General features: G+C 36.5%; 1 protein-coding gene across 7 annotated transcripts in view; it reads left to right on the top strand.

Annotated features, from left to right (window-relative positions):
* LOC126871786 (uncharacterized) overlaps nt 1–19,311 on the top strand; it is a 585,120-nt gene that overhangs the window by 443,455 nt on the left and 122,354 nt on the right. For all 7 annotated transcript variants that reach the window (XM_050630990.1, XM_050630993.1, XM_050630991.1 and 4 more), the window contains one exon: nt 11,571–11,874. In XM_050630990.1, coding sequence (XP_050486947.1) covers nt 11,571–11,874 — 304 coding nt within the window. The remainder of the gene's footprint in view (nt 1–11,570; nt 11,875–19,311) is intronic.

Below are 19,311 nucleotides of genomic sequence, written 5' to 3' on the forward strand. Positions count from 1 at the left end.
TTGTGAATTTCTTTGGATACGAGTTGTTTGTTCTTAAGGGAACTTTGTTGTTGATATTACGCAGATTAATTTTGCTATTAAGATAACCCTGATTGATTCGTATAGCATTTTAGTTGTAGCAAGTTCATTGAACTAATTGTTTTATACATTTTATGGTTTCCTTGTCAATTGTTTTAAAATAGGATTGCCTCGAAAAAGTCGAGAAAGAGAATGTTTTTTTAAAGACAAACATTTTATTAGATACGACGCCGTATGAAGTTTTCAGGCTCATGATATAAATTCTAAATGCTAAGTAAATTAGTAATACTAAATGAAACGTCAGGACAAAGAAGTATTGATGATTTTTGTAGTAATTTCAATTATCAGATATTTAATAAGAATCCTTTATAACTGGAACGTACGAAAGTTTATCTTTGTACTCTCGTCGAAATCGGCACAATCCTCTTTTGTGCTTGATTCCGTCTGTGCTACGTGCGCTGGATCCACTTCGAGTAGACCGTATTTTTCTTTTCCTCGACCTTTCCACTATGTCGCCTTCGTTTTATGTACGTATTTTATTCGATAGGGTCGCTCAACACTCAGTTCAATACGAGCTGACGAACAGCCCTTAGAATTACTTTCGTTTCGTCCATGGTTCCCAGAATTTTTCCCCCCTCTTTGTTGTTGTTGCTTTGTTCAAAGGTATCGTCTCGCTGATTGTTCCTTTTTCGAGTTTCTTCCGTGGCCTGAGATTCAAGATCAATTATCTTGCAATCTACTGTACGCTTGCTTTTGGCATGAAAATTCAACAGAGAATTCCCTCTTATCGATTTTGAATTGAAGAATTTTCTTCAAATATGTTACTACCTTTGCATGGAATATCTTAAAGTTTGACGGTTGGATCGTGTGAGTTATCTTACTTTATACTACTTTCAATTCATGCAATCTGTTTCTTTGAATACGAGGAATTCGATTCGTAGACTCGAAGATCGTAACGAAGTTGAGCTTATCGATCATCGACTTCCACTTCAAACAACTCATTCATCAGTTCCAAACTACCAAAGGAGCCACGATTCCAGAATTCAACGATCTTTTTTTTTTTTTATCAATCCTAACAAGTTGCACACGATGGCAAGAATAGCTCGGCAAAAAACATTGGCCCATGCGGTCATTCCATTTGGCCTGCGTCCATAAAATTTCCTGGTCGGTTACTTGGAAACTCGTTTTCAAGAAAGCATATGCCGGGATTCGAGTAAACGATGTGGACGACTTTATCCGATCAGCGAAAAAGTCCTTGGCCTGTTTCCTGTTTTTATTGAAATCCTTTTAACCTCGGATATTTCGCAGAGATGAGGGACTTAAGTACCTAACTCTGTACGTACGGAATCGTAAAGAATTGTGTTTTCCCTCCCTACGAATCCTTTTAAACTTTGCCGGTAACCAACGCGTTGCTTTTCGAATGGCAAAAAAATAAGATCCTCGATGATTCGTATTCGGGATCGATAAAATTGGTATTGAGCCTGTCGATACGGTTCGCAACTGTTGTAATCGGCAATAAAATTATTAATCTGTATCGCGTGTTCCCAAAAATTCGATAAAAGATTATCAAGATATTTTGACAGCGAGGCAAATTTATTGTGCAAATTTATGTCGAATTTTTAGGTATTGATAATGTTGAAAATTCGGAAGATTTTGTTTGAATTTTTAAATAAAAGTAGAATGTCGTTTGAATGTTCCATTAGGAGAAATGTTTCGTTTGAAAAAAAGTAATGTTAGTAATACGAAGAATAGAATTACTGGAGAGATTTCATATTTTAGTGGTTGTTACTTAACACATTTTTATTCCTTGTCAAATTAAAGTTTTTATAATTCACAACAAAAATTCCTGTTTCACTGTGGATGTCTCTTATTATTATAAATTGTTATAAGCAAAAAGAAAGTAGAAATTGTTTGTTATTAAAATAAACATTTTCCTTCTCTTTTTTCCCACGCCGTACAGTTTATTACGTATGAAAATTAAGTATAATTGCACTTCGAGATTCTTGTCCCGCGAGTTCAGCGTGAAGTTTAATTCGTGCTCATCGAGCTGAAAATTTTCCTAGGTTCAGTGAAGAGAAAAAAATTACGTCCTGCCTGCTTTTTACGTAATATTTCAACCGGCTGGATGTAATATTGCAATTGTCGCGAATGAAATACTTCTTTGAAGTCTCTTGCCTTTCAAGTATTTAGCAAAGAATTTTCTTGGAGCGCGGGTCTGGTAAGAAACTCCCATTGCATAAAGAAAATCAACTAATTAATCGAGGGCAAAAGGAAGCTTGCCTGTTGTCCCTCGTGCTTTTCTCGCGTGCAAGAATCCTTGTTATTTCTTTCTTTTGTATCTTCGTAAAATTCTGCTCGCTGTATGTACATGTACTATCGTTAAGTAAAGATGTCAATATTAATTAACAACAATTTAAACACTCTGATAAATTATTCTAATGGCAATCGAATACTGACTGAGGCGCACAATTATTCTTTTTTCCAATTTCTTTTTGTTAATATTTTGTAGTCAATAACACAATATAATCAAGTGGGATGACACCATTTAACATGATTAATGTCAGAATTCTTTGAACTTTTGTCTTAAATAATAAAATACACGAATATAAATACTAAACAGTAAGTAAATCCCAAAAACGTAAAGACTATTATCTAAATTGGAAAGACAGAACAATTTTGTCATTGTTGAATACTTGTAGGCATATAAATATCTCGATTTTCATTTCATATCGTTCGATGTTATAATTAAAAAGGAAAGAAAAATCGAGAAAAAAGGAACTCGAGATCGATTCGATAGAAAAAGCAGAAATAGGAGATTGTCTATAGCTTTTCTTGTCATTGAAATGTTTTGTGACGTTTAGACGAGCCTCGAATTACTGACAACAGGAAAAGTGCGGAGATAGGCACCCTCAGACCAAACGTGATTAGAGCTCTCATCGTTCAGAGGAAGTTTGACGGCTGATCAGGAAATAAAAGTAATGCTCCCATGATCGAGCGTAATTTAATTCCATTTGCACGAACTAATAAGCATCGAATTACACTTTTTGCTGGTACTTTCTGTTATCTAGCCCTTCAACTTCCTTTTTTGTTCTCCTCTCATCATTATATAATAGGGGAAAGAGCCGGTTTTAGATCACGTAACGCGTTCGTAGAGCTATCGGGAAATTTTTCACAAGAAAAAGGATGAAAACATCTTTCTTTCTCAATTAATTTTCCATTTCATACCGGCGGGCGATTGTTCTTGAACTAAATCTACTTCGTTTGGAATCTTTTATTAGACTAAACAGCAGATACCAATATTTCCTGCAAATTAATGCAATCAATTATTTTTACTTATGAATCGTTGTGACAATTTGTAATTAATGTGTGATTTTATTTTCCATTTTCTTGTTTTAATCTTAATATTCGATATTTTAATCTATTTTCATTAAAACGTGGCTAGTCCATGCATTTCTCTATAGAATTCAATTCAAAAGGGAATTAAGTAAATACAATCATTTCAATGAAAGTACATTAAATACAGTAATTCTCCAATATGATATCTTTGATTTTATTCATTATAATTTTAATAATACTAGACTGCTTGTTAATATTTCAAAGTACACGTGAAATATTTTTTAATTTGAAAAAAAGTCTACAAAGTTAAGATCTTTTCTAAAAAATACATCTATCTAAATGTATACGAAATAAAAAGATCAGAAAATTCCATTTCTGTTACATTCAACACGTGACAGAATCTTCTTCTGCCTTGACTCAATTTTACCAAAAAGTAGACGCAGAAAACATATGATAGATTCTTTACACTTATCATAGGTCACAAGCAACAATTTCCTCGTTCTCCCGTTTGTTTTCGTTTGTACTAAGCGTCACGGTTCTCCCGTGATTTGCGTGCTCTTATTATCAAAAACATTCCAAACAGGCGTTTGCTGTTCGACTTTAGGCAACAGTACACTGAAGAGGAAAGAAAGAATCTCCGTGTACTTAACCTGTTTCCTGTTATCCCTTGAAAGCCTCTTATTTCGTGGACGCTACATAGAATTTGTATAGAATTCGTTGTTCCAGGCTGCAGTAATTAAACGGGTAAGAGGAAATATAAAAGAACAACGTCGACGAGCTTTCCTTCCTTCGCTGCCAGCTTCGCAACTGCAATTGTTCTCTATTTTGCACATTTTTGATTTCCTCGAGTATAAACTGTTCGTGTGTGTACCCTTTGGCGAGAAGAGTTTGCGAAATATTTTAATTCACACACACGCACACGATAGAGTTATATGAAACTTTGAAACTGGGATACATCGTTTTATTACTTGAAATATTCAAGAGAATTTTTATAATGGTGTTTCGTGAAATTTATCTGCATGCAAATTTTATTTATTGTCATTGTAGAATTACATTTATGATATTAACGACGTAATCGAATTAATAGATTGGAGATATTTGTACCTCTATCGGATACTTAAATACGTTAAAAGGAAAAGATATATATACAGTGTTGAAAATGATCAATTTTTATTAATTAATTTAAAAGAATTGCGTTTAGTTTTCTATAAATCTACAGTTTATTATAATAACCTATAGTAACAGAATTTACCGAGCAAATTAAGTCGCTATTAAGCTCTTGGCTTATGATTTCTTGAGTAGCAACTTAAGTGAGCGCGACGCTGTCAGATGGCAGAATATCGAAATATTCTATACAATTTGTATCTAATAATCTCCAGTTTGAAGAATGGAAGCTAAAGTTAGAGTTGAAAGTAAACTTTGTTACGAAAGAGAATATAAACTGCCCTCATTCAATCGGAATTATAATCTCTGTCACAAGTATGGCTCGATATTATAAGCCAGGGGTTAAAAGCTTTCTCAACGAGCTATAACTTTGATTTGAACTGCACGATACTGACATTCTTTTAGCAAACAATTGAACAATTTTGTAATTAGAAAACTTTTCGCACGTTCAACCATTCAAAAATCCATACACCAAACAAAAAAAAAAGAGAAGAAAAGCAACCAGTGAATATCAAATTCTCAGATAACGCGAGCCGCTCCAACGCAACCTATAACGTTAATCACGCCAACAGGCAAATCCAACGACAACTCTTTTCTCTCCTATTCAAAGAAAAACGCTCCAGAGTCGCTTAATTGAAATCTAAAAAAAAAAGAGGAGCGCAACATCTCCGGAAATTCTTATTCTCCTGCGAGGAGAAAGCTGCGTTTCCAGACTCGGTCCAGCGAGCATAGCCTTGCCACCCTTCTCTCTCATGCCTGTTCAACCCTTTCTTGCCGAGCGAGCGGACGCGCCATTGTAAGTTCTACGGCGTATCTCTGTTATCGAAGTAAATCCACGTAGTCCTTTTCCCGTGTTCGAACGGCGACGGTGCCGCTTGAAATGAGGAAAGACGAAAGGAAGCGCTTATACCTCGAGAGGTATTCTCTTCGAGAGCTCTTCTTCGGGAGCCAGGCTACATATATACTGTATACATAAAGAGAGAAAAATATATATAATATATATACAGAGTGTCCCAGGGTTTAACGGCCAAACTATGACAATAGATATATTTTACACGTATAAACGAGATAGTGTTATACGTATAAATACGAGTCATCTGAAGCTTTCTTAAAAGATTATAATAAAAGTGCGAAGTACAAAAGAAGAAAAAGATAGAAGCAACGCTGTTGCCTCTAATTTGATGTTATTAGATGATTATGGCTGGATAAATTTAAAAAACAAAATTTATATGCAAAACAAATATGAAACGAGGAGCTACCACTTCGAACACTTTTAGTATGTACAAGCAAAGAAAGATAAGAATTTTTCTCTATTTCTCTACTCCAGCTATATATATATATATAGAATTTATTTATTTGTTGAAATGAACTAAAGTTAAATGGACTAAGATTCATATAGTCTACTCTGACTTTTTTCATCCAGAATAACCTACCAAACATTCTAACAAAGTTATTCGATTTCCTCCTGGGACACCCTGTACATAGAAAGAGCGGAGGACAGTCTCTCCGTCCGAAAGGGATTTGCGACAACTTCGAGGTGGCGAGGGCGAAGGGACAGGGAGAGTGGGATTCAGAAAGAGTCGTTGCCGATGCAGCCAGTAGGGAGAGAGCCTGGTCGTTTCTTCGGTCTTCCGCTTGTAAAGAGGACTTGCTTTCCCACCTCGATATCGTCGATACCCCCTTTGTTCCTCCGCTTCCGTCTCGTCCGCCTCGCATTAAGAATGCTCTGACCCCGTGAAATGAAAGAAAATAGACCTGGGGAAACAGCCTCCACGAACCCGATAGTGCTTCCTCTTTAGTGGGAGCCTAGTCCCTACTGCCGTCTCTCTGTCATTGCTGGAATTAATGGAGAGTTGATAATTGGCGCGAATTTAATCTTCGATCCCGACAGCTGAATCCAGGAGGGAATTTTCGCGTGGGAAATTTGTTCGGGTTTAGAGAGTTTGTTGGATGATTTTAGAGGGAAGAATCGATGTTGGAGATGTTTTACGGTGATAGGGTTGTTCGAGGAATTCTTTTGTTCAGCGATCTGTGTATTTTGTTTTATTATATTAGGTTGTCCGAAAAGTTTCTTTCGTTTTATAAGGAAATAATAGACACACAATTTTTTTTTCTTTTATATTAGTTTATTGAATTATGCACGAACATAATAATAGGAACAGAACGAAATGGATCATACCTAATTCAATGAAGTAATATAAAACAGAAATTGTTGTTCACCTATTATCACCTTACGAAACGAAAGAAACTTTTCGGGCAACCTAATATAATCGCACTACTAACGTCTGCGAAACAGCGAAAAGAGGTGTAACATCGTAGTATCGTTTTAAATGGCTATGGAGGTGAATCTATGAAAAAGGATTGAAATTGGATTTATTGAAAAGAGTCACTAGTTGATTATATTTGAAAGCCTGAATGAAAGATAAAATGCGCGTAGATAAATAAATTGCTAGGAGTTGAGATGGCGAATGGAACACTTTTCCCTCTTTATAAAGGATATTACAATTCTTCACGATGGATAATTGTATTCGATCCTGTGTTTAATTCGTTGGAATAATTAAACCAAAGGATATTTATGCATAATTAATCTATGTATCTACGAACAAAACTGAATAGAGGTTTATTTTATTACACTCCCAAAATATTCTAACTTTGGACATTTTTGCTTGTTATATATAGTCCACATATCTTTCTAACTTAAATTTTAATAATTACCATGTTACACCGTTCGCAAACATTTGTCATCGACTCTTAAAATAAAGTATAATTTACTACCTCGCATTTTCACCGAAATAAAATATCCTAATCGATATATACTCGCGTCGCATTAATACGGTTGATCGAGCAGCATGTTTAAAGATAGGATATAGATGTTGAACTCTTCCGTGTCTATGTAACCTCGTTTTAACGTAGCGCGTTGTATTTCAAGGGGAATAAGCTGTCATAAAAGCTTTGGTGTTTTCATTGCTGAGTTGTTTCTCATGTTTGCATCGGATCCTCGTTGCAAGAGGAATTTTTTTAAACAAGAACTATGGCTCGTTTTCAGAGGAAAGCACTATCCTTTCCTTTCCTTTGTCGCCGAATCGTATGCAAAGTACGTGGAATGTAAATCGTTAAATTTTTTACGGAACTTAAAATAAAAGAGACGACGAACGTTCGCTTTTCTATTTCAATTTTAAGGAATCGAATATTTTGCTTTTAAGATTTGCGCTAATTATCCAGCGGCATCATTAGCCTTAAAAATTGATATGGCGATCGATTCTACTTTAGAAATATAGTTTCAACGTGGTTCTTTAAAGGGTACATCGTCATTAAAGGAAAAAAAGGATCCGCAGAACTCTCGTTCTTTTGTTTCTCCTTCAACAACGAAGCTTTCCTTTCCTGCTTCGACGTCTTCAATACGGTCTTTGTTCGTACATTTTCCTTTCCCCTCGTCGAGCTAAAAACGTTTCGCCGTGGAAAAGGAACTAGAACGAAAGAAATTATGGAAGTGTATATCTTCCATCTTTCACGCTCTTATCTCCGTCACGGCCAAACCTAAGTTTATTTCGAATCAACGAAAAATTAATCAATGTTAGTTCGAGGTCTTCCTAATGGTTTTTGAAGCGAAATGATATTACGTACGTAGTGAATCATAACAAATGTCAGCGATTTGTTAAACTATTAATTATCTGCAAAAATTAACTCTGAGAATGACTTGCATGCGCAAAGAAAAATTATCATTTATTTTTACAAAATTTCAACAAACACCAAAAACTCTCAGTAAGCATACTACTCGTTGAGTATATTCAAGATTTATTAAAAATTAAATTATAATTCAGGTGGATTAATGTTATTAATATTTTGAAATTTTAGTGTACTTGTTGTATATCTGAAACGTGAATCAAAATCTTGCTACAACTTTAACAATTGATCTACACAGACAAATGAAGTATCAAACAAAATTAATCACTCCATAAATTACAAAATCTAATTATTCAGATTACACTTTCCGCTGCACTATATATCAAAGCGAATGAGAAAATTACGAAATAAATTACTCCACTGTTTATTCACCCCGTCTCTTACTCTTCCAATATCTTTGCAAATAGCTATTTGCTTTTCTCTTTCACCACTTAACAACGAATAGTCGCAAGAATAGGTCGATCGATTCCCGGATGGATGCAGATTCCCACGGGATTCAATGTGTCTGTGCGTGTGCGTGAAATGTGTGCGGATCAGAAAGGAAATACGTTAAAGTTGAACGAATTAGCTTTTACAAATTAAACCCTGCCCAGTTGGAAGTTCATCCTGCGATAGAATTTAAGAGACCTCGTTCGTATATCGATGGACTATAAAACTTGCACCAATAGAGTGAGAGAATGGCCTCGGTGGACTGTTGGAAAATTTACTGGAAACGATGTCATCCGTGCTATGCTCTGGCCACTTCTTAGCGCGAACCACAAGAGAATCCTCTCTGTGTCGAAAGATACGAGACGTGGACAATGTTGCAGGGCTCGTTAAAGTTTCACAAGAAGGGAGAAAGGGTTGCGACATGAGAATAGCTAGTTGGAATACATTGAAATGGATAGATTCGTGCGATGAACCTCCTGTTACATACACAGTGACTCAGAAAAGTATTCGATCGCTTACTATAGGAAAATTGTACATATACGAGTATATCGTATGATGTGTGTTATATATAGCGATTATAAAAAGTATTTGTGTACCATTGCATTTATCATAACATTTGTATACTAATTAATTAAATCCAAGTATATTAAGTTTCGTATCGTTTGGTAATATTTTCGTATGATTACAAAAATTTGATAGCTATGAAAATGAAACGTGGAACCTGATAAAAAAAAAAGCGTTGTATTGGAAAGTAAGAAAGATTATAAAATAAGATTCGTACAAAATGAAAAATCTTTTTAAAATTTATTGTTCCTTCCAACTGCCACGAGAACCGAGAATAATATAAATATTTCTCACGTTGCATACTTCTATACAATTCCTAATTGAGGTGCGCGCTTTACTTTTTACTTATAAAGCTCCAAGTATTCTTGCTTTTACTCTTAACAGAAGAAGCAAGTGGTTCACTCTTAAAAAATTAAAGGTTGACGCATAGGCGAAAGGTTAAAGGTAACATTTTTTTCAACGAGCTCAACGATCTCCTTAAACAGCGAACAATATTTAAAAGAACTTTGCCCATCTCCGTGCTCCTTTACTAATTTACTAATTAAAACCTTTGATATTTAACGTCGAGAAGATTCCATAAACGACAAAAAAGGAAAGATGGTACTTTCACAGATTGAACCGTAGAAAGCACCGCCGAATGAAAATGTCACTTCGTCCGTGATTTTAAAAGTCAACATTAACGGTTAAATAAATTCCTAAAATAGTCTCTTAGCGAGACGAGATATCTGATTGTCGTTTACTTCGAAATCGTTTTCGTTTACGTTTTCCACGCAACGACGCGACGGTGCAAATTAATCGAGTAATCTGAAAAATACTCCGTTAGAGTCGTTTCCCTCTCGGCTCAGTCGTCGCGATTGATATTCCAGGCAAATATTTGTCCAGAGAAATCGGATCCAGCATAGCGGTTCGTATCGATGGCGACAACGAGAGTAAGCATAGCGCCACCAGTGATACAGATCGACGATTTACCCTCGTACTTACTGGCTGTTTTATCCGCGTTAAATCTCCAATCTCTAGATTATAGTTACGACTAGACAATGGCGTTTAACGATGTCGTTTCCACCGTGTACCTCGTTGCTGGATTAATGCAATTATAGGGCCAACTATCATGGGAGATGAACGTATCAGACGATTCATGGTGGTAGTAAAGATGCCCTTTATTCGTCAGCCACATGGCCAACTTGTTGCACTTTCTCCGTCTTTTCTTTCGCACTCTTCTTGTTTTTTTTTATTTTTTATTTTTTTTTTTTTTTTTTTTTAGGGTAACAGGGGTTATAGGGATATGGTTTATAGTACAAATGAAAATGATTGAAACTGGTAAGCAACTAAAACTTGTTTAATGAAGTATTAATAGTGTTGAAGTGTTTGATGAATAAAGTAGCAAAATTTGTTTACTCTTCAGGTAGTTGTAGTTGAAGAGATTGTTCTCCCAAAAATGTCACGTTTTTGGGAAAAATATGGAACAAAATTCTTTCGTAAGATGTTTCATTTGCGAGAAAAATAAATTTGAAACTTTACCATGCGCGTGTATATATCACATCAGATATATAATTATATACATTAAGGTATACTACAAATTTTGCATTTTTTCAGAAACGAGGCGTCGTATGAACAAATTTTATTCCACATCTTCGACTTATTCTTTCACATAGAACCACCCTCTGTCCGGTTGTACTACGATTAGCCTCTCACCCTGTATTATGTATTCGAATATTATTAACATGATAATAGTCAGTCGGTATATTCATTGAAAGATTTCATGCATTGCTCATTCGGTACGTTTAACATCATTGAAGGCGTTGCACGCTATGGTTATCAGATAAATAGCCTGGAGAGATCGGTCTTTAGCACAGAGAAACGGTCGTAAGATTGTCACGTCGGAGGTAAGCTTAGATCTGTCTCGCAGATAACTCGATGCCAAGATCGCCGTGTAACTCGTACAGGATTTCCGGAGTTCAGTGATCCTCCATATAGATAAGGACTTAATTGGACTGACATAATTTTCCACGCATGATTGGGGCGCCGGATGATCGAGTTCTCTTGGATATTTCTTGTATATCGGTGGTGGATTATGAATGCTTTGGCAGAGTGTTGGTCTGATCTCGGTGGAACGTGACAGGAATCCCATGTTTCTTGTAGAATGTGGGTTTATGGATAATATCACCGACTGTGTATAAATCTTTTACTACTGTGTTCAGTTACGTATTTTTGGTATTGTTAATTAGGACGGAGATACTTCTTGATACGTATTATCATATTGAAAAACGGTCTCAAAGAATTTCGCTAAAAATTTATCGTTTTTATCAAAATTTATCAAAATTTACTATAGGAATTCCTCGAACTTAAAATAATTCTTATCCTGTATTATTTTCCAGGAACGGACACATGCTAACGCATCGAAACAAGAAGCCATACGAATGCAAGGCGGAAGGATGTGGCAAGTCGTATTGCGACGCGAGGAGTCTGAGGAGGCATACGGAGAATCATCATGCCGGTAGCAAGGTGAATGAAAGCGTGAGTCCTAGCAGTCCAACTACGGGCCCGCATACACCAAACACTCCAGGGAGCAATCCCAGTACGCCCAGCACACCAGGTGCAACGTCGACACCGAATGGACACGGACATCCAGCCTTGAAGCAACTGCTCGCCACAGAACCGACACAGGCGCAACAGCAAAAGGTAAGTTTGCATATATTTCACATTTCACTTAGCTGAAACAACATAGCGGAAATAACAAAAAATATACTAAATATTTTTATAAAATAGAATATATTTTTATAAAAATATACTAAATTGTCATATATTTAAAAAGTTAAAATTTCATCCATTTTTAATCGAGCTTGTTCTACGAGATATATTTAATAAGTTGATAATTTATAATTTATTTAATATTTGTTCAATTATACAAACGACCTCAGTTATGATGTCAAAGAAACGAAAAGAAAACGAAATTTTCCTGCGAAAGTATCTTTTCCATCTATCATTTCGTTTACTAATATAGTTCAGAAGCTTGTCTACGCGTCTGTATATATGTATATATAGATATATGTATATCGTGACACCGTTTTCTTGAAATTGGTCCGATATTGGTTCGTCTGAGATAGGTTTAAAGGCTTAGGGAATAGCGGCTCTCTTGGATGAGTCCGGTCAACGTGGATCTGAAGATCCAGCGACATAAGAGGATTACGTTGATCTGCCTGATCGTCGAGCGATGTTACGCGACCTCTAACTGCACCCTCATTAATTTTTATACGTCATTCACGAGCTTCAATTTGTCCGGCTCGGTACAGTGACTCCGATAACTGGATTCAAGGAATTAGATCGGTTCAGAGACAGATTAGGGATTATAGTCGTTGCGAAAAATTCTTTAATAACGTCGTTCGACATTTGTTGTCACGTTTCTTCCTCCATCTATTGCTAAGTGTAATTATTGGAAAACTATAAGGTCGATGGAGAAATGTACGAAATGGTTTCTGTTGTTTGCACGTGTTATAAGGCACTTAGCTTTCAATGGAGAATTAATGATACACGTGATGGAATGGTTGGAAATATTATTGGAATTGTTCTTTTCTTCCAATTGATTCGTTAAAACTCTCTTTAATTTTGTGAAACGTATATTTCAAACTTTTTAGCGATATTGTATATTGTTATTTTGTTTTCAACGTTTTGGTTAATCGTGTATTTGTATTATGTATGGATAAATTATCTTGAAGAAGCGTCGCATTAATGTTAATTGAACGACTAATTTTATTTTTATTGCAATATTGGATAGAAAAGGAATAATATTATTCTAAGCTTCATAATAAGAATGCGATATAAGCAACTTGAGCGTATAATTACCAAGGATGTAGTAATACGATGTCCTAGACAAACAGAATGTTAATATTGCGGGCGATTACCAACGCAGTAGAAACTAGCCGTATCAGTCAGCCATCGTTTACACTGGCACACAGGGACGGACGCTACTAATAGTAGAGTTGGTTAGCATAATCAGCCAGCCGTGACACTAACAGGAGTTTGTAGAAACACCGCCAGTAGTAGTATCTATGACGATAGTAGTGGATATTAGGTGGAATAGTACTTTGTGAAAATAAATAACAAAAATTACATTTACGTCATTTATCGAATTGCCATTAAATGTTCCTATGCCTATAACCTGTAAACAATGCAAATATTTCATAGGTATTCGAAGATTTATCTATTTTCGTAAGCACATACTTTAATTAAAAATTATGGATAAATCGATTTGCACTAACTTTGTTCTTTATAAGGATCATAGCAGCGTGCATTACACTATTATGATGCGATTAAGTTGATCTTTAGAAATAGTTATGTGCTAATGGAAAACTGACATTTTCGATTATCGAAACTTCCAAATTGTAAGCCGGACTAACAAAGACAAGTTCTTTTGAACATTGATAGAACAGCAGATGAACTAAAAATGTAAGAGATCTCTGCCTATAGATTCTACTTCCCCAATTATGCTTATCGTACATAAATTACACGATAGATCAGTGAATGGCAAAATTTCCCATTCAAGATCAAGGATCATCGGTTAATTCGACGAACGGAAATGCCACGACTTGGCCGTCGCATTCGCTGTAGCGCTTTTCCGCGGTATCAGGCAGCTTCGTCTTAACCGTACTGGGTGCGACGGTTCGCGACCTGGTACAGCAGGTGGAGCTGGTTGGCCATTGTCGGGCGGTAAAAGGGCGCGAGAGAAAACGAACTACTTACAAGAAACCAAAAAGAAGAAGACGAAAGAGGAAAAGAAAGTAGAGGAGAGAATCAGAGGTGAAGGACGAAAGGAGGCGTTGGTGAGTCCACCCTTCTTCATCTGGCTTGATCCCCCGTCCACCAGAGCCGCCTTCAGACCCGGTGGAAATTAGTTCTCGGCCGTGGAGCACGAAATTATTGCTGCTTTCAAAGTCGCTGGAGCTCGAGCTCGCCGTGCTTACATCTTGGCCTTCTCACTGAGGCGCCCGAGAAAGTACAAGCGAAAAGAAGGACGGAGAAGAAGCGAAGGGAGAACGTATATGCGCGAGCATAAGAGAGAAAGGTGAAAGAAACGAGGGTAGTTAAACCGAGACTACAAATCTACGATATTGAGTTAGAAGTAAGGCGAACCCTTGAAGCGGGGCTAATAAAATTTGATGACCGGGAACTTCGTAATGAGAATGAGACGCGGAAAGAGGTGAAACCTGGGGGTGGTTGGGTGTTACCGGAGAGGGCTGGTCGAATCGGCCGTCTATGAAAACTTCGCAGACACAACGAGTTCCGTGATTTACGATATTTCATCGGACGTTACACAGACCTCGAGTTTCTTCACCCGCGTAACCCGAGTGGTTATCGTCGAGTTCCTCGTGGGGCAGGTGCTCCAGCGTCGCTCAACCGAGGTATTTTCATCATCTTCTTTTTTTTCTTTCTTCATCTTCGTCGTTTTCGATTGTAAAGATTTGTACAGTGACGATACGTATTCGCCTTGGTGAATCTTTGCTGCAGAGCGAACGGTGGTTGCGCTGTAGAAACTTCATTTCATACGGATAATTTAATTTCTTTAATAATTCGTTAATAATAAGGCTAGTCCTGTAGATTCTGCAGAGGATGATGAAGATAATAAGATATTGCTCTAGCTTATTTTCTATCGTTCTCTGAAACAACCGTAAAAATGATCTGACACATTATCTTGTATTTTTATTTGATTTTCAACTTATTCACAAAGGTTGGAGTTTTCAAAAAATTCGCAAAAGGCTCGTCGCTCGTTTCGTTTGTTCAGACACAATGCTGGCTAAAAATGCAAAGTAGAAAAATACTGCCAGAAGCGCAGAGGTATCTCTTTAAACACCAGACACGAGTGCAAAGAAGAGGTCAGTTTATACGCCGTGAATGTATCGACGTAAAAACGTTGAAGTACCTTTATTAAAAGTCCCCTATGATAGCGGCAAGAGAGCACAAGCTGAGACTATTTTCCCCAGTGTATGTTATTGTACGTTAAAGGGATGAAAATCATTTTTCGGGCTTGTTTGGTACAAATGTATTTCGTACTAACAGCGACGACTATAGACCCTCGGAGGATTATCAATTACTTCTAGGTGTTAAGGTTTACTATAAAGTTTAAAAGAAATTCAACGCCTCTATTGGAAAATTTTTACAGCAACTCTGATTAATTGATAGTGTACGTTTAACTAAGATTAATTTAATCGTTGTTAATGAAAAATGGTTGCTCAAACTTTGGATGATAATTATATCCCATTGCGACATAAATTATAACTGATAAAATATACGATTCTTCCAAAAAAAAAGTTTTTTAAATTTTTAGTTATAATTATGATCTAGATATTATAATGTTACATATTCTCATTTATTAATAGGAATCAGGCAAATCACAATTATCCGCTAATACGAGGAACTCTACTTTCTTTATTCAAATGTAACTACAACACGAGATAGCTACGACTTACGAAGTAATCGAAGGTCTTAGAAAGAAGGATGACGCGTGAACGTAATAGGCAGATGTACAGAGCGGTTCGTCGCGTGAAATCCACTCGAGAGTGGCGGAAAGATGAGCCAGTAGAAGGGACGTTGGCAGTGATTCGACATCAAAAGGCGTCTGTCGGTCGTTCAACCGATCCTCTGATTGCACGGTAAAGGCAGCGTGTCTTAGAAATCACGTTTATCGCGGCAGAAAATCACTTTCTTGCTCGCGGAAGCGTGTACGCTTGACAAAAGCGGCAAAGGGCAAGGTGAACCATAAAGGAAAGGGGTCCAACGTGGCATCGGGTTTGGCATTGTCTTTCGTGTTGCTCGTCCCTGTGTATTGGTCACCCGCTAGTAATCCGGTAATTTTCTGTATCGATAGAAATACCTTTTTCCTCAACGGTAAAATAACATTTTTGATATTACATCATTTAGGAGATGTCGATTATTGATCTGAAAATTTTCGGCATCTATAATTGAATTTTTCGTTCGGATTAATTTGTAATTAATTTGTAATATGAAAATATTAATAGCAATAGCTACGTAAAGAATGTCTCGTATATTAGATTTGGAGTACTAAAGACACTTCTGAGCTTTGAATTAGAATTAAACGGAGAATAGTTGAGGACGAAGAGAAAAAGGGGTAAGAAAATTTCAAAGTTGATAAGAAATTGGCATAAGTGTTACCAAGAAGAAATGGATCTTCATTTCCTCATTTTCCCAAGTTATTCTTATTATATAATGAATATTGTATGGTATAAACTATTTACAAGATAGAATATTTAAAATACTATGATAATAAGTAAGAAATCGTAAAATCTTCGATATGGATATACATGAAACATTTCATCATCGATTCAACCATAGCTAGTTTCTATAGACATTTCCATTGGCATTTCTTCCGGCAAATTCTTATCCTGAGACAAAAAAAAAGCAATGAACGCTCTAAGCCTAGTAGCTCTAATGCACTCAGCTAATGAACATTAAGCGATGTATGCACAATAGGGGTATATCGCACGGCAGTGTTCAATTTTATAGCAACGACAACGATATTCACGGGAGAATGAATGCACACTCATGGAAACAGGAACGTGTAATATGAAATTCCGGGACTCTTTGTCAATATTAATGGCAGCTGAAAGAGCTCCCGGTAGCTTCGAATTTAATATGATTAAAATCGAACCGAAAGTACCAAGCGCGCGCGTGGTTGGCTATAAAACGCGTCGAGACCCATGAAAAACATTCTCATGGAACAGAGGATACGCAGCCGATGGAATTTCAGCCAGTAATTAGTTGGAATCAAGCGAATCGCCCGAATTCCATGAATTGCCCTTAATCATAGACGACGAGGAACGCGCGCATGCACTTTATAGCCGGAAGTCGATGGTATTCTTAATTTGCAGATGAATTCTATGAAACGAAACAACGGTGCACCCGTGAACCGTTTGTTGTTTTTCATTTATTTCTCGGTGAACATAGGCGTTTCGGGAATTTTAAAAACCATTTGAGCATGAAATACGTTAATGGAAATCGAAAACAGCGCTTTATCGATTTGCAAAATTGATATAATGTAGGTCTTTCAGCTGGTTCATGTCGTATTATAAATGTTTCAGTGAAAATTCAAATTGTGAATTACCGTAGATACGTTTCTCGATTTCATTTTTAAAGATTTATACGTACCTCGTTTATCATAATCTTTGATAGTTAATACTATTTATAAAAAAAAAGTACTTTTAATAAATATATTTTGTACCTTGTCTTGTGTAGTCAAAAAATACTTTTATTCGATAATTTTTCTATTCTTTTCATATATCTTCGTAGGAAAGTTGAACAAATCGCTTAAAAAATTAACACAGATTCCAAAGAACAGAAAAAAACTAAAATTTCTCCCCAAGCACCGAGAATCGTATCTCGAGCGACCACCTGACGACAAAAATTTCACCGAACTTCCGAAAATCCCAGCGCATAAAGTTTCCCTCGTTTCCAGGCTCCTACAGCTCTGTATAATTACGGTAAACGCGTGTTCCCTACGGAGTCCCACTCGACCTTGATTCGCTACGATCGTGATTACCGTTTCAGAGGTTCGTTCCGTGCTCGCTCCGGCCCGGAATTATCTTCTTAGCGCGGAGACATCGTAAACTGGGTCGAACGAGAGCCACGGTACGAACGGTACACATGGGATGCGCGCTCATGTGGTTCCTCTTGACTGTTTGTGCCCGCCGGCTTTAGAATCTCAATCGAAATCGGAATCGGAGTGTCTCGAAGTTTGCAAATTACGTTCGACCGTGTTCCGGCCTCGTGGCTGTCCCCCACACACGCAGCAAACCCTTTCAGTCGTACAGACAGCATATCACGATCACCGGCAAGTCAATCGTGAAATTCACAATTCTGCAAGTTAACGTTTGTTAACCGTGCTTGTATTTTGTATTGGAAAGCGAAGCAATTAGAGGAGAGAATCGGATTTGCGAGAGACAAAATTCGATAAAGTTTCGCGGTGAATGGTTCGACTGACACGCTATGGTTCGAATGTTTTATAATAGTTTTGGCTAATTGATTTGGAATGGATTGGTGAGGGAGATTTGGTACAGTGGATACATAATTAAAGAGTTCGGGGGAGGGAGGAGGGGTGTGAGCATATTATGGTTACGCGAAGTTAAGTTTTCAAATAGTGTAAACTTTTTGAATGAATTGGCGTTTCAGGATAAAATTTATTGTAGTTGGAGGGCAGAATGCTTTTTATGAATTTTTAACGATACGCGTTTTTATGTATATTGTCCATGTAAAAAGGTAAATTCTTTTGTTGAATTATGAAAATAAACTGACATTTCGCTGGGAAATCTTTTATTCGCATTTTTCATTGGACAATCGCTAACGAAACAAATTTTTCATGTCAAAAATTAATGAATACGGAATTGTATAAAGTAGAGCTAATGAGAAGATCGTGCCAGGGAAGTGACTGTACTTCGAGACGTGTCCTCGTTTTATTAACTATTCATGATTTTAATTAATCCCTTGATTTATTTCGCTGGGGGTATAACCCGATTACACTAATTAGTAAACGACAATATCTACTTAACTTTCGTATGAAAACAAGAATAATTGTTCCAAATTATTTTCAAACGCAACCAAGAAGAACACAGTGTAACAAAGTGTAACGAAGGGCACAAGAAACAAATATAACAAAGAAATCATATGTTTAATTAAAAGAAAAATATCTTACGTGGGTCTAAAAGTCAACACATCGAAACGTAATTAAAGAATACACTTTTTAAATCAGATAGAAAAAACGTTTTTCTTTTTTTTTCAATTTCTACATATAACAGCATTTTACTCGGAAATGTAACTAAATTTATAAATTAAATACTGTACACGGGAGACGGATAAAAAAAATCTCTTCAATATAGTAAATCCCGAAAAATCATGATACAAGCGTATTCACAAAGGTTTAACGTATAAAACCGTAACTAAAAAGATTAATCAGGAAACAACGCGATTCACAACAAATACGAGAACCATTTTCAGCGTAAAAACTAAATTAAATTTCGAAATTCATGGAACACGCGGTTCAACTACTAAAATACTAAACACTAAATCTCTAAATTCATAAAATACATACACCGCAGATATACTCGGCATATA

The sequence above is a fragment of the Bombus huntii genome, chromosome 12 (assembly GCF_024542735.1).
Source record: "Bombus huntii isolate Logan2020A chromosome 12, iyBomHunt1.1, whole genome shotgun sequence".
Lineage (NCBI taxonomy): Eukaryota > Metazoa > Arthropoda > Insecta > Hymenoptera > Apidae > Bombus > Bombus huntii.